We start from the raw sequence: 13,392 nt of genomic DNA, 5'->3' as shown, positions 1-13,392 counted from the left end.
ATGAGCCTCGCTATGCCCGCACAGGGACACAAGCTTGGAGCTGGTGGTGGTGCCATGCCCCAACCAGGACCCCTCTGGCAGCAGCGGTGCTTGGGCACGGGCAGTGCCAGACACACAAACTGCCCTTCTATGGTGCTCTTTGGCATTTTAGAGATAATAAATTGCTAATCAGCAGCCACCCCCCCCACCCCACCCCCCCCCCGTCCTCTGCAGTAACGCTCCAATAATTAATTATAAACCACAATACTGATCAGCTTGCACGTCCTCCGTCTGCACTGACAATCATTAACCATAATATGAGATTTATAATGTTGAGATGCGGAACCTGGTGAGATGAACTGCTCTGCTTTTTAATCAGCTTTATGGGATGATATAATGCATTGATCGACAAAGACAAGATACAGCGCGTGTTCCCGTGTCTATGGCTGCGCAACCTGATTAATTTAGATTTGCAAAGAGTTGCTTGATCCCGAGGGGAGAGAACTGGTAAAGATGGACAGGACAGAGCAGTTGTACAGGATAGAGCCATTGTGCAGGACAGAGCCATTGTACAGGACAGCCCATGAGGGGGCTCTCTGGGCAGGGCGGTTGCCAAGGCTGCTGCAGCCTCAGTTTACTCAGTGCTGGGCAGGGCTTCCCAAAGCATCCAGCACCCATCCCTGGTGATGCTGGTGGGACCCCAATGGGTTTGTCCTGTTGCTGGCCTCATTGGCACAGCACTGGGCAGTCAGTGCCTGCCTGCACGTATGTGCCTGGGCCTGCCCCTGCCCAAGCCCTTCCTTCCCCCCAGGAAATGCATCTGTGACTGGGGCATCGCCTTCCCAACCAGTAGGGCCCAGTGGCAGCCGGACAGCTGGTAACCATATTGGTGTGTCTTGGGCTGTCATATCGCATTTGCATGCCTGCTCTTGCTCTGCATCCGGGGAGGCCCTTTCCAGGTCAGAGGCTGCATTCAGACAGGAGGAAAATTCCCATTTCCCCACCAAGACTTTAACTGTGAAGTGGCCTGGACTCGGCTCCTCCATCCCCAGCAGCGTCCCTGGCACATCCAGCCCTGCATCACTCACCCCTCATGCAGTGTCCATACAGAGGGAGCCACGGAGGAGCTGAAATAGTTGATGGGGAGTGGGGCTGTGGTTAGTGGCAGGCACAGGGAAGGAGGGCTTGTCAAAACGTGGGGTTTCATTCTTTTATTTGAAAAGTTTAACTAATAAAAGTAACTGAGAAGCTGTGGTACACCCGGGCTTCTGTTAGGCGTTTGATGTAATGGTACATGACATTTTGATTAAAAAATTAGCTCTATATAATATCAATAGAGCACACATTAAAAGGATTAAGAATTGGCTGACTGACAGGTCTCAAAAAGTGGCTGTCAATGGGGAATCATCATCGGGTGATGATGTTCAACATTTTCATCCGCGATCTGGAAGTAAATATGAAATCAGCGCGGATGAGGTTTGGGATGACAAGGATTAGAGGGGCGGTGGGAACACTGCCAACAGGGAGCTGTGGGGGCTGAGAGGATGCCCTGCACAAGGAGCCTCCAGACCTCACTGCCACAGGGAGCCAAGGGCAGCCGAGCCCTGCCAGGGGTGGGTGAATGCAGGGTGCTGGAGTCACCATGGTCTTGGCACCCTGAGAGTGGCCAAGTCCTGCTCCTTTGGCTGGAGGGAGGGAGCCGGGGACACCCCTAAGCACAGGGAGGCTTGGCCAGGATGGTGCTGGAATAGGAATTAGGTGTGGGGTGATTGTCCAAGGGGAGGACCAGGGTTTGGCACTGGGAACGTGACCTAAAACTGAGGAACCAGAGTGTTTCTGGCTGAGCCGAGGCGGGAGCACCGCTCTGCTTGGAGTGACAGCACAGGGGCAATGGGCACCCAACCCAGGTCAGTCCTGATCGAACCCCAACTGCTTGTGCCACAGCGGCCTGGGGTCCCATGGGGATGGAACGGCAGCAATGGGAGGGCAGGGCCGCCCCCCACAGCCCCCACTCGAGGTGACCGGTGCCTGTGCAAAGGTTCGTGCCGCAGCTGTGAGCCCTCACAAGGCACAGCACACAGCACCTGGCACCTCCAGAACAGCCGCTGGGAGCCACTGCCGGCCCCGATCCCATCGGCCCGGCTGCAGGGTCAGGCGCTGCATTTAGGAGGGTGATGGAGGGAAACCTGCATCAGCGCTGCAGCTCCGCCTCGCATCAGCGCTGCGCTGGGAAGAGCAGCAGCCACCTCTGCTGGGGCTGCGGGCAGGAGGCCCTGCAGCACCACAGCCTGCGGGTGACCTGACAGCAAGAGGCTTGAGCACCCAAGGAACAGGCACAGCACAGCCCGGGGCCAGCCGGGGCCCCCCTCAGCCACTGTTTGTGCACATCATGGGTGCAGACAGGATGAAGATGGGCTTTTGAGGAGGTGGAGGCAGGAGGAGCTGTGAGGACATCCCTAAACTGCTCAGGATGCAGCTCTGGAAGCAGTGCAATGACGTGGGAGCAGCAGTGCTGTAGGGACCTGTGTGGCTGTGGGACAAGGCACTGTGGCTGCTTGTCCTCTGCAGCCTTTAGCAGAGGTGGGGTTTTGAAAGGCAACCCTTGGTTAGTGCAGGGAGTGTTCCTAACCCACATCGATTCCCAACTGTGAACACTTTCCATTGGCGACTGCAGGCACTCAGCCTGCTGGATGTGTTCGTCAGTGACGTGGCCTTGCGCTCGGTGACAAGCCAGATGACAAACCAGTCTGAGGGACACACAAGGCTTTGGCTGTGGCACAGCGCTTGCATTAGCCCTGGAAGGAGGGCAGGAAGGTGAGGTGCCCTCGGGTACCTGCAGTGGAACGGGGATGCTCTCACACTGCTGGGCACACATGGACATGGGGGCATCCAGCAAGGCACCCAGCAAGGGCGATCAGGTACCTGTGATGGTGCGTGTTGGTAAAGGAGCCTGCCCTGTCATGGTCTTAGCACATCCATCAGAGGGACAGGCATTAACAGAGCCCCTCGAGCCACCATGAGTGCAAGTCCTCTAAATCCCACTGAGCAGATGGCCCTGAGCCACCTTGAGAGCAAGGACACATCCCATCCCCATCCATGAGCACAACCATGGCAGCACTTGGTCCTCCTGCAGGGCAGCAGCTCAGGGGACCCCCTGCCCGTGGGACACGTTCCAGCATGGCCATGACAGTGCCTGAGGGGAGCCCCCATCAGAGGGTTTCCCTCCGGGCACCGCTGCTCTCCCGGTGCAGCTCGGTGAGCTCTCAGCTCCGGGCCCCGCCGCAGCCGGGTGATGGCATCCATCGCGCTTCCCCAGGGCTCGGCTGGCCCAATCAAAGATTATCAGCCAAATAAACCAAGAAGAGAGCGATGCCGCCGTGCCCCACAGAGTGCTTTCCTCGCGGAGATTTATTTCCTGTGCCGGCTGCAGGCAGCCAGCCCGGCGGAGAGAACGAGCCTCCTGCTCCGAGGCCACCGCTCCCTCCCGCGGTCAGCCCTCGGCTCTTATTTCATTTCTGAGAGAATCAGCACAATAAAGGGAATACAAACACTGATTCACCCATTGCAAAGCACAGGAGCACATGCGTGCGCACACACACGCTCACCAGTACATGAGCTCCGGCCTTGCTCCCCTGGGCCCTGCTCTCACACTGCGTCAGTGGTGCTCAGCCAATGCCTCAGCCCCCAAATCCCACCCCTAACCCATGGCTGAAGCCAGGAGAGTGATCCAGGACCAATGGGGACAGATCCTGCCCTAGCCAGGATCCAGCTTCATCTGTAACAGCTGGGGCAGTGCCGGCACAGGTCCCCACCACCTCCCATCAGCATCAGTGTCAGTGCGGGCAGTGCCGCAGCAGGACATTGGCTGGGGCTCTGTGCCCCAAAACCTGGCCAGGAAGGGAGGAGGCAGCAGGTACAGAGGGCAGCAGAACTGGTGCTACCAGATGTGCTGTCAGACAGCACTGCTCAGGATAAAACAGAACCCACTGCTGGTGGATTTTGCTGGCCCTGGGCAGCCACACCAAGCAGCAGCTCAGTCAGTGCTTTGCTTGGCTCAGGACCCTCACTCACAGGCGGGTGCTGAGCAGAGGGTGGCATGGCCGGCATCTCCTCCACCCTGACAGGCTCAGCATCCTGCAGTGGATGCTGTCACTCCTGGTTTTGGTGCTGAGCACCCATAGAGGCTGGTCAAAGAAGAGTCCCCAGGCTCAGGCAGGTCCCTGGATGAAGCCCCATAAGAGCCTGCAGTGAGCTGCCGTGACACCTAACAGCACCTGAGGTCATCAAATCTCCTCCCATAGACAGCACAGCAGAAACAGAGCTTCAAGCTGCCCACCCTCACCTCTCCTGCAGTGAGCTTCCATTTCAGACACCGTCCCCATACACTGACCAGGCATCGGTACCGTACCACTGTCACTGAGCCCCACTGCAGAGCGCGCCGTTAGACCCCCAGCAATCGGAAGCAGTGCAGAGTGCTGCAGTCAGCAGTCTTGCTGGGTTTTGCTCTCAACATCTGCAACCCAATAAATCTTTGTCTCCTTCAGGTGAACTGTGCTCTCTGCTCGGGCTCCAGTTTCCATCCCTCAGCACCATCACTGCAGCATCGCCAGCCCCAGTGGGCTCCTGCCACCAGCCTGGGCCATGTCCCCATGGGGCTGTGGCTGCAGGAACAGGAAGGGACCCACCAGCCTCCTGGGAGCCCCGGCCCTGCCAGCACCGAGTGACTGCACTGCAATGGGACCAAGAGCCATCGGCACCATCGACTTTGTGCCAAACCCCTTCTACTCACCAGACCTTCACCGGGCTGCTTTAGTTTTTCAATTGTTTTCAAAACAGATTTCATGTGGTCCCAAAATGAGACCATGACTGTAAATTAAAGTGTAATTAGCCTTTACGCTTCTATATTCATTAACTCTTCTCTGTTAATGATGCAGAGGCTGGAGCACAAACCCAGCATTATGAAACCACATCCAGGAAATAAAATAGTGATTTAGATAATGGCCAGAATGTATTGCTACTTACACATAATTAAACAAATGCTCAATTTACACTTGGAAACATGAATGAATGTTGATTAACCCCAGCCCAACGACTCTGCTGGCGATGTGGGTAAGTGGCTGTGCTGCCAGTGGGGCTGGCAGCGGTGGGCAGGCAGGGCAGGATAGGAAGGGCAGGCAGGGCAGGACACTACTGCCTACACTGCACATACCTGGCCCACGTGCTGCCCAACAGCACATTCACCCGGCTTGGAACCACAGCTCTGGTCCAGCTCTGCCCGCTGGTGCCAAAAGCCACCCATCCCCGCAGCAGTGACACCCCACCACTGCTGCCATGAGCACCGGGGCCGTATCCAGCTCCTCACAGAGCGGGGACGGAGCAGGTCCTGCATCGATGGCAGCAGGCTCAAGGTGGCATCACCTTTGCTCCCAGCAAAGGGAGGGAAGCACCGAGGGCTGTGGGTGCCGCTGTGCTGTGGGGTCTGCCCATCGCTCCCGCACAGGCTTTGTCTCCTGCCCTCCAAATGTACCAGTTACTATGGAGACATCATCGCCTCTGTAGCACAGGAGGAGCCTAACCAAGTCCACTTGTGCAGGGGAGCGTTGTTTTCTGGTGTAGATCTGGACAGGAGGAGCCCGGGCAGGGGGACAAGTGCTGGGTCCCCGTCTCCATCTCTTGTAGGGCAGCACAGCGCTGCCTGCTCCCGGTTCTGGGCTCCGCACCCATCACCATGCTGTGCCAAAAAGGGCCCCTTGTCCTGGTGAATCCAGACAGGATCCTGTAAGGGGCTGGTGGCTCTGGAGCGGGATCCAGTGCCAAACGGGGCTCCCACGGCCATGAGCTCTCTGTTATGACAAGGCTTTAACCAGCAACATGCAGCCAACACAGCCCCATCAAGGTGTCTCCCCTCTCAAAGCAGAGCTCAGGTCCTACTGGTCATGGGGGACCCCTGCACTCACACTGCCCCTGCTCCCCAAATCCACCCCTGCCCCAACACCCCCATGCCCTGCAGTGACAGGAAGGATGGACAGGATGGTGCTGGCATGCTGTGTGACACCTCTACTCCCTGGGACTCCCCCATTCATGGATCATTGACTCAACAGGCCATAATGGCTCCATCTATCGGGGTCAATACGGGTGCCTTTGACACATGATAGACAATAATTGCTCCTGCTTAGAGACTTTTTAGTTCATGGATCATTGACCTGATGGGCTGTAACAGCTCCGAAGGAGGCTGCACACCCCTTTGCTTAAATGCCCTGAGGAGCAAGCGGCTGTGTAAAACCACAGCAGGGCCACACAAAACATGCTCTCTCCAAAAACGTGCTCCTCAGCACAGGTTACTAAAGGCCCTGAGGCACCTGGAAAGCCTCCTGGTACCATGGCAGAGAGAAGCAGCCATGGCAGGAGGCACAGGAGCCCAGGAGGAAAGGCCATCATGGCCCAGCATCCCTCAGTCACTGGGGGAGAGGACCAGGGTGCACGGGGATGGGTTCACCTCCCAGGGTCTGCAGGCCGGAGCTCCCTTCTCCGACAGCAACTTCCAGGTATATGATTTAATGAAAGGCACAATCAGAAGTGAAACAATTAGAATTTCTGCCTCATTATCATGGTAATCTTATCAGTCGGATAATGAGGTATTAATGGAGATTTAATGTGCCTCTCATAACAGAATCCCTTGGAGAAAACACATAAGGAAATTGCTGTAAATCCACTTAATGATGGAAAGGTCCCCAAACACCATATTCCAGAGGATGAAAAATGCTGGATGCAAATGAGAGAGAATCAAGGTCAATAACACTGTGGGGACCGAGCTCACGGCAGCACTGCACATCCGCCCTGGTCCCACCAGTTCACCCACTGCCCCGTTCAGGGTTGGACTGGGGCAGATGTGTGGTGGCCACTGAGATCCTGCAGTCTTGTAGGTGATGTGAAATAAGGTAAGTAAAACTTCCTGATAAATGAGTAAACCAGCACTTTTGGACTCAAGCAAGGCAACAGCCAACACACAGTGAAGGGGCACAGTCCTGGTGCCTGTCCCCACATGTACCACCTCACACTGCTGTGACAGCAGGAAGCTATTTTTAACCCTTAAGATACTAGGACAGCCAAGCTGTACAATTAAAACAAACCCCAAAAGCTCTGTGTTAATTGGTTCTTGCTTCTCTTCTGCCACTGCCCACTCCCTGTGAGCTTCGGTGCATGCAGGAAAGGTCTGAGGATACAACATAGCAGCGATGCGGCATGGGAAACCCTGTAAAGTTAGTGGGATGTTGTTCACGCTTGGAATGCCATCTCCAGCACAACTGCTGGTTGCACTGGAACAAGGCAGAAACATGAAACCCAGGCGGTTAAACTGCTCTCCTTTTAATCAGTTTTTACAGAAGAATACATTAATAATCACGTTAGAGACAAGATGGGGTTCCTGTATACAAGATTGTGCAAGCTCATTAATTTAGAAAGGCTTTACCAGTTTCAAAGAGGAGAGGCAGTACAAAGCTTTTAAATAGAGGTAAAGCACAATTAAAAGGTACAGAACACACACTACTAACTCAGCAGAGATTAATTCTCAAGTAGTACAGGCTCAACCAAGTCAGCTGTTACCCAAACGAGAGGATTCTTCTCCTCCTCCTCCACTGCTTTCCTGCTGCTCCCACTCTCCTGCCTCGCTGCCAGCCGGAGGCTGCATGCTCTGCACCACAGCATGGCCATGCGTGTTACTCTCATGCCAAGCACACACTTCAGTGGCCGGAGGCACTGCTGCTGCACAGGCTGGCCTCCCCCTGCTCCTGTTCCAGCTCCCCTTCCCCATGTGCGCTCAGCATTAACACAGCAGAGAGCTCCCAAACTTCTCTGAGAATTTGGCTCAACGGAACAGTCGCGATTCCAAGCGATCCGAACCAACACTGGGCTCACCAGAAAGTCACCAATAGGAAACAGGGTCATGTTCGTGGCTTTTTTTCCTGAAGTTTATGGCAGTTACATTCAGCATTTGGTAGTACAAGGTCTTCAACACAAAAGGTTTGAAACTGAAATAGCCAACAGGCCATACACGCTCCGATTTTCCTTCACGGGGATTTCGAAAAGCTTTAGAGAAAAGTCTCCCTTAGGGTTAGGAGCTAAAAGGAATCTCCTAGGGATGAAAAAACCCAGCCCTTTGCTTTCCCTCCTCTACCCAAAAAAAGGAAAACACCATCTCTGTACTACTAAGAGGCATTGCCATGCCACTGGTTAATCTGGCAGCTCCTTCTTGACATGCCAACGACCAGCGCTGAAGTCAATGACTGAGTCTTGACTGCAACCTGCTACTGAGGATCCCTTCCCTTTCCCCACAATGTTCCATTCATCCCTCAGTGGCTGAAGTAGTTTAATTAACAGAAAGCGCCAAGTTTACAGGAACAGATACTTGGCTGGCACCTCTTGGCAGCAGTGCTGTTACTTTTGGTCCTTTATGCAGTGTCTTTTCACCTTTACTATTGCACACCAAAATCTAACAACATCACTTCCTAGACATGTAATTCGTCATTTTAAAACAAAATGTTATGGGACACCAGGGGAAAACAGTAAGAGGACATTAGAGGAAGGTTTTTAATTCTTCAGAAAGTCTAATTCTCTAGCTACACCTACCAAGACTCTAATAAAGGACTTTCAGAGTAGGCTGGAAAAAAGAAGCAAAGGACCATCTTGCTATGAAGACTCTCAGCTCATCTGGGACTCATTTAAACACTCACTGGTTTAAAAATAACTAAACAATAATAAAGACTCCAGTTCTACATAGAAAAACAAAGTGATAAAACCTGTGAAGGAAATGGTTCTTGTCCCTTCCATAAAGGAGAGCAAATCTGAAGGATCTGATGGTGCTGGTCAAATCCTGCTGACCAGGTCTGCAAATCAAAGCAGAATGCAGGGTAATCACCAACTGAAGTGTCTTTGTGCCTCCTTTAGGGATTGTACAAATGCTCTCCCCAGCTAAAACCCAAGCTGCAGGACTACAAGCACTTTCAGACATCGGTCTTAACTTCTCAGATATTCAAGTAATAACTAAATATTACAGGACACTTCAATATAAATAAATTTATATTGCTTCTAGATATGACCTGGCCATATCTTCCAAGGGCATGTTTGTGCTTCGCTGCTGAGTGTTATTGGTCAGGGCTGTGCTTGCAATATCAAGTTATGTGTTCAGCACCAAAACCCCATCAAGGCTAAAGAACTGGAATATTGCAGTGCAACACAGAGCGAGTTACCACAGTAAGGCAGATCAGAAGAATTTTGTTTCTACTGAGTATTGCTCCTCCACACAATCAAGTCTCTAATAGAGGAGAAAGACTATAAAGAGAAGTTACCATCCCACCCTCTCACCTGTGATTAGTTTGGCAAAAATGCTGCTATACTGAGTTACACATTAGAGTCCTAGAAAGTAAGTAGCTTTAATTATGCCTCAACCAGTAGCTCAGCCAAATCAAGCACTTGATACTTGACATAAATTGCTCTCATTTCAATGAACCAAATTCTTTCCCCGAGTACTAGCTGCTTACAGGTTTTACTCATCAAAATGCACACACTTATAAAACAAAAATCCTATTTCGAAGAGAATGCAAGAAAGGTTTTGTTTTTTCAGAACTCAAGAGACACCAAGCCTTAAACACATCCCTCTGTCAGAAGTGCAACGAACACTCAGGAAAGCGCAAGAAATAATACTGACATGAAAAGGTTAAACACTCGCTGTCCTTTTTCACTGTAATTCCAGCTAAAAAAGACCAGCAAGTGCTTACATACAGGTAACAACCACTGGCCATCACTCAGACCATTTCACTCAGGAGAAATCCATATGGTGTTGTGCATAAAAACTACTTTAACTTGGTACTTGTCAGTTTAAGGGAAAAGTGGGGTGAGAAATGTATAAAACACCCTGAACTGATGCCATGATATGTTTCATAAAGAACAGTGTTATCATTTAAAATATTTTATATGAACAGTAAAACTTGCACTGCTGCATAGCAGACAACACGAAGAACATTTAGTAAAAACATTCACTGAAACCCCTGGCATATGTATTTAATGTCAACTAATCAAAATATATATTACAGTCCAAGGTTCTGTTAAGGATCTCTGTTTGGGGTTTGTACAGTATACACAATAGCTCAGAAAAAATATTACAGTAAGGTATTTTATTTCTCCTTTTTTTTTATATTAGACTTATCTATTGTAACTTACAGTTCCTCTCCTCTATATATCCAAACCTTTGTAACACCCTAATGCCCTAGCCAAAAAGTGTTCAGCTATCTAATAAGCCCCATCTACTATAAATTCCAGTTTTAGAAATTTCAGTAATCTTAATTACAGTTTAATAAATAGTTCAGCTTGCCCTTTTTTTAATCTTAGCCTTTCGAGGAAGTCCTTTCATTACCAAAACACAGTATGTCACAACCTGTTAGAGGTCAGAGAGGCTTTTGCTTGTTTATTCAAAGGATAATGAGTCCAAAGATAATTGCAATGCATTAAATATAGTTATATAATATTTACACTGTCCTCTCAGATTTTAAATTTCGGTGAAACATAACTGAGAACTAATGTCAGTTACTACAAACCTTCAGTGTGGCTGGTGTTTTATTAATAAAAGGTGTATTAAGCTAGAAAGTATACTAAGTGGTTGCCCTGATTCTTCTTGTTTCAGTTTTATATTAGAAATTAAATGAAGTGAATTATTCACGTGAGTAAGAATTCAGAAAGAAGGGTGGTGTGGAAAGCATGAAGAATTTTCTGCATGTTTTGAGACTCCAAAATACCTGAAAACTGTGGTCCCTTTTGCAGTGCCAGTATCTATAGGGGAGAGAAATGCAACCAAAAGAGAAGAGGGAAAAATCCATTACATTAATTTGATTAGTAAAGGTGTGTTTTAAAATGCCTCAATTCTGTACAGTATTATACAAGGAAAGTCTCTTCTTCAGCTTTTGCAGCTGTTGTACATTCTTATAGACTCTTCTTCTGCTAACAGTCTGCCCATACATGTGCTGCTTGAGTTACTTGCGATCATCAATGGTTTTAATGAATTCAACTGCTGCTGTGAACTGCATCCACCAGTACGACTCTTCTCCAGATAAACAGTTGGCATAGAAACTACTAATGTACTGAACAGTGGACAGCAAGCAAGGTGGGTTTGCCTGAGGGTTAAAGAAGAAAAAGATACTCACAGCTTGTTTGCAAAGTTAAACATAAAAGGTTACAAGATACAGAATAAAAATACAATCCTATTTGGGCAGTGATCCTCACATATTCCTAATACATGATTATGAAGTGTGCCTGTCGGTTAGTGACTGTTTGTCCAGTTCACCCCAATTTCACACACTCAGAAGGCATCAGACTTGATGAAGAGAGCGTTTTTCCTACAAAGAAAAATGACTAGCAGGCCCGGAGAAAGAAGGGCAACACCAGCAGGATCTAGAAAAGCCATCAAGGATTCCAACATGTGGAAAAGCCTATTGCTTTAGCATCTTATACATGACACACCATTCTCTAAACACTCATGTTAAAAGAGACCAGCAACACAATGCAAGTCAGTCCTAGTGTGGATCTTGGTCCTGAAAAAGGACAGCATTAAGCAGGCACAGATGACAAATGCTGGGGGACACACCTAAAAAAAACCACTAACTCAATCCACACACATCTCTGCCCAATTTCCTTGGTTCCAAATGCAGTTTGTTTGGATTCAAAAACCATAACTGTGACTGTATTTCTAATGTTTCTATTTAAACCTACTGAATTGGATCTGGGTTTGAATCTAGCATGCTTCCAGTTACCCAAATGCATTATTTTTCTTCCTAAAATTTGCTTGTTTATTACAAGAATTAGCTGGGATTTGTGATCTTTGCAAAAGAACTCACCTTTATGAGAACAAAGACCAGAACAGGAACAAAATCATCTGCCCCAGGTACTGAATCTTCATTTGCCAGACTAAGCAGGTTCATGATGGTTGAACACATACGCAGAATACACTGTACTTTGTCTCGAGGGGTTTTGTAAGCGCTTATTGTGCGGATTTCAGACTGTGCAGATGGCCATGGTGCCTCCCGGAGATATACCTAGGAAAAAAACCAACACGCTGCCAGTTCTTGTTTGTCCAAGCTACTACTGTGCACCACAGAGGGTCTGACGTACCAGAGAAGAGAAGGCAGGAGCAAGACCCCTGAGAAACAGTAAGCTTTAAGGCAAGATGGTTCCATTACACTCACAATGAAGGTGGTTTCCTGCTGTGCTAAGTAAAAAACTACAAGGAGACAGCACTCTATGTGCAACTAACACAATTAACCTGTGATTCTTTGTGACTTCTCCAGTGCACTGTTTCAAACAAAGGCAGAGCTGTATGTCTCAGTCTTCTGCACAGCAGCTTTATGAACACAGGCTGTTTTGAGTCATACAGTTCAAGTGCTGGACTGAGAAGCAGGACAGCTGCAAACATCCAGCCTTTGACAGACTTCTTAAACCTACCAACCTGCTTTTACTTATCCTACTAGCCATGAGAAAAGTGAAAAGCATTGGGCAAATTCACAGATCTGCAAGGTTCCATTAATTCTGGCTAGCTCAGAAAGTTAACTTGACAGCGGTAAACCACAGCTATGGCATATGAATCAGATTGGAAGCATAAGGGATTCAAATCTTGTCTTTTGAAGTCAATTATCAGGAAGTTACCGCATCTTCGTGCAGTTCTCAAAACTTACAGTCAGGACAGAGGTGGCAAAATCAGAAATAAATTAATTTGGAAGTATCAGCCAATGGAAGATACTAAATTATGGGCACAGCACATTTTTCCTGCCAGATATTTCAGCTGTCACACACAGAAACACAACACTTCTAAGTGTAAAACAAAGCAACCCTTTCCCCATCCCAAACACAACCAAAACCAAGCACCGCAGCACACACATGAAAGTGAAAGAAAGGAGTTACCTCAGGTATCTGAAGTGCTTTGTGGTTTGCAGTCACTACTTTAGATAACCTCTGTATGTGCTCATGAAGGACCCTGAAAACAAACACAAAAAGCAAAGACTGAAACTTCAGCAGCAGCCAGCCAGCAGTCCCCTGGGGTTTCCAAAGAGTTTTAAGATACTACAAGAGAGATCTTGAGGAATGCACATAACCATGATGGTCCTGCAGCTAATGGACACTAGGTCAATATGAGATGCAGACGACTTTACCATCCAAGCCAACAGAACTTTCAAACAGCATATGTTCTAAACCACAGAAACCCCAAATGCATGGAAAATACTGTACCAAAACAGAAAATGGAAGGAGTTCTGACGCAGATTTTGATCACTCTCAGCATACACACTTGCAGATCTGAAAGTCTGTATCCTGAGTCATTACATTTACAATTTTATTCTAGCAGTGTGTTGCCAACACAAACTTTTGCACATGATG

At 49.0% G+C, this 13,392-nt stretch overlaps 1 protein-coding gene across 6 annotated transcripts in view; it reads right to left on the bottom strand.

The window, feature by feature from the left end:
- Positions 1 to 7,328: 7,328 nt before the first annotated feature.
- The window catches only part of GAPVD1 (GTPase activating protein and VPS9 domains 1), a 31,977-nt gene continuing 25,913 nt past the window's right edge, over positions 7,329 to 13,392 (bottom strand). For all 6 annotated transcript variants that reach the window (XM_080630780.1, XM_080630775.1, XM_080630779.1 and 3 more), the window contains 3 exons: positions 12,922 to 12,994; positions 11,862 to 12,059; positions 7,329 to 11,141 (listed from right to left, as the gene is read on the bottom strand). In XM_080630780.1, coding sequence (XP_080486906.1) covers positions 11,001 to 11,141; positions 11,862 to 12,059; positions 12,922 to 12,994 — 412 coding nt within the window. In that variant the 3' untranslated portion in view covers positions 7,329 to 11,000. The remainder of the gene's footprint in view (positions 11,142 to 11,861; positions 12,060 to 12,921; positions 12,995 to 13,392) is intronic.

The sequence above is a fragment of the Psittacula echo genome (genome assembly GCF_963264785.1).
Source record: "Psittacula echo genome assembly, chromosome: 16".
NCBI classification, from domain to species: domain Eukaryota; kingdom Metazoa; phylum Chordata; class Aves; order Psittaciformes; family Psittacidae; genus Psittacula; species Psittacula echo.
The sequence above is the reverse complement of the archived record's forward strand: the minus strand, read 5'-3'. Positions and strand labels throughout refer to the sequence as shown.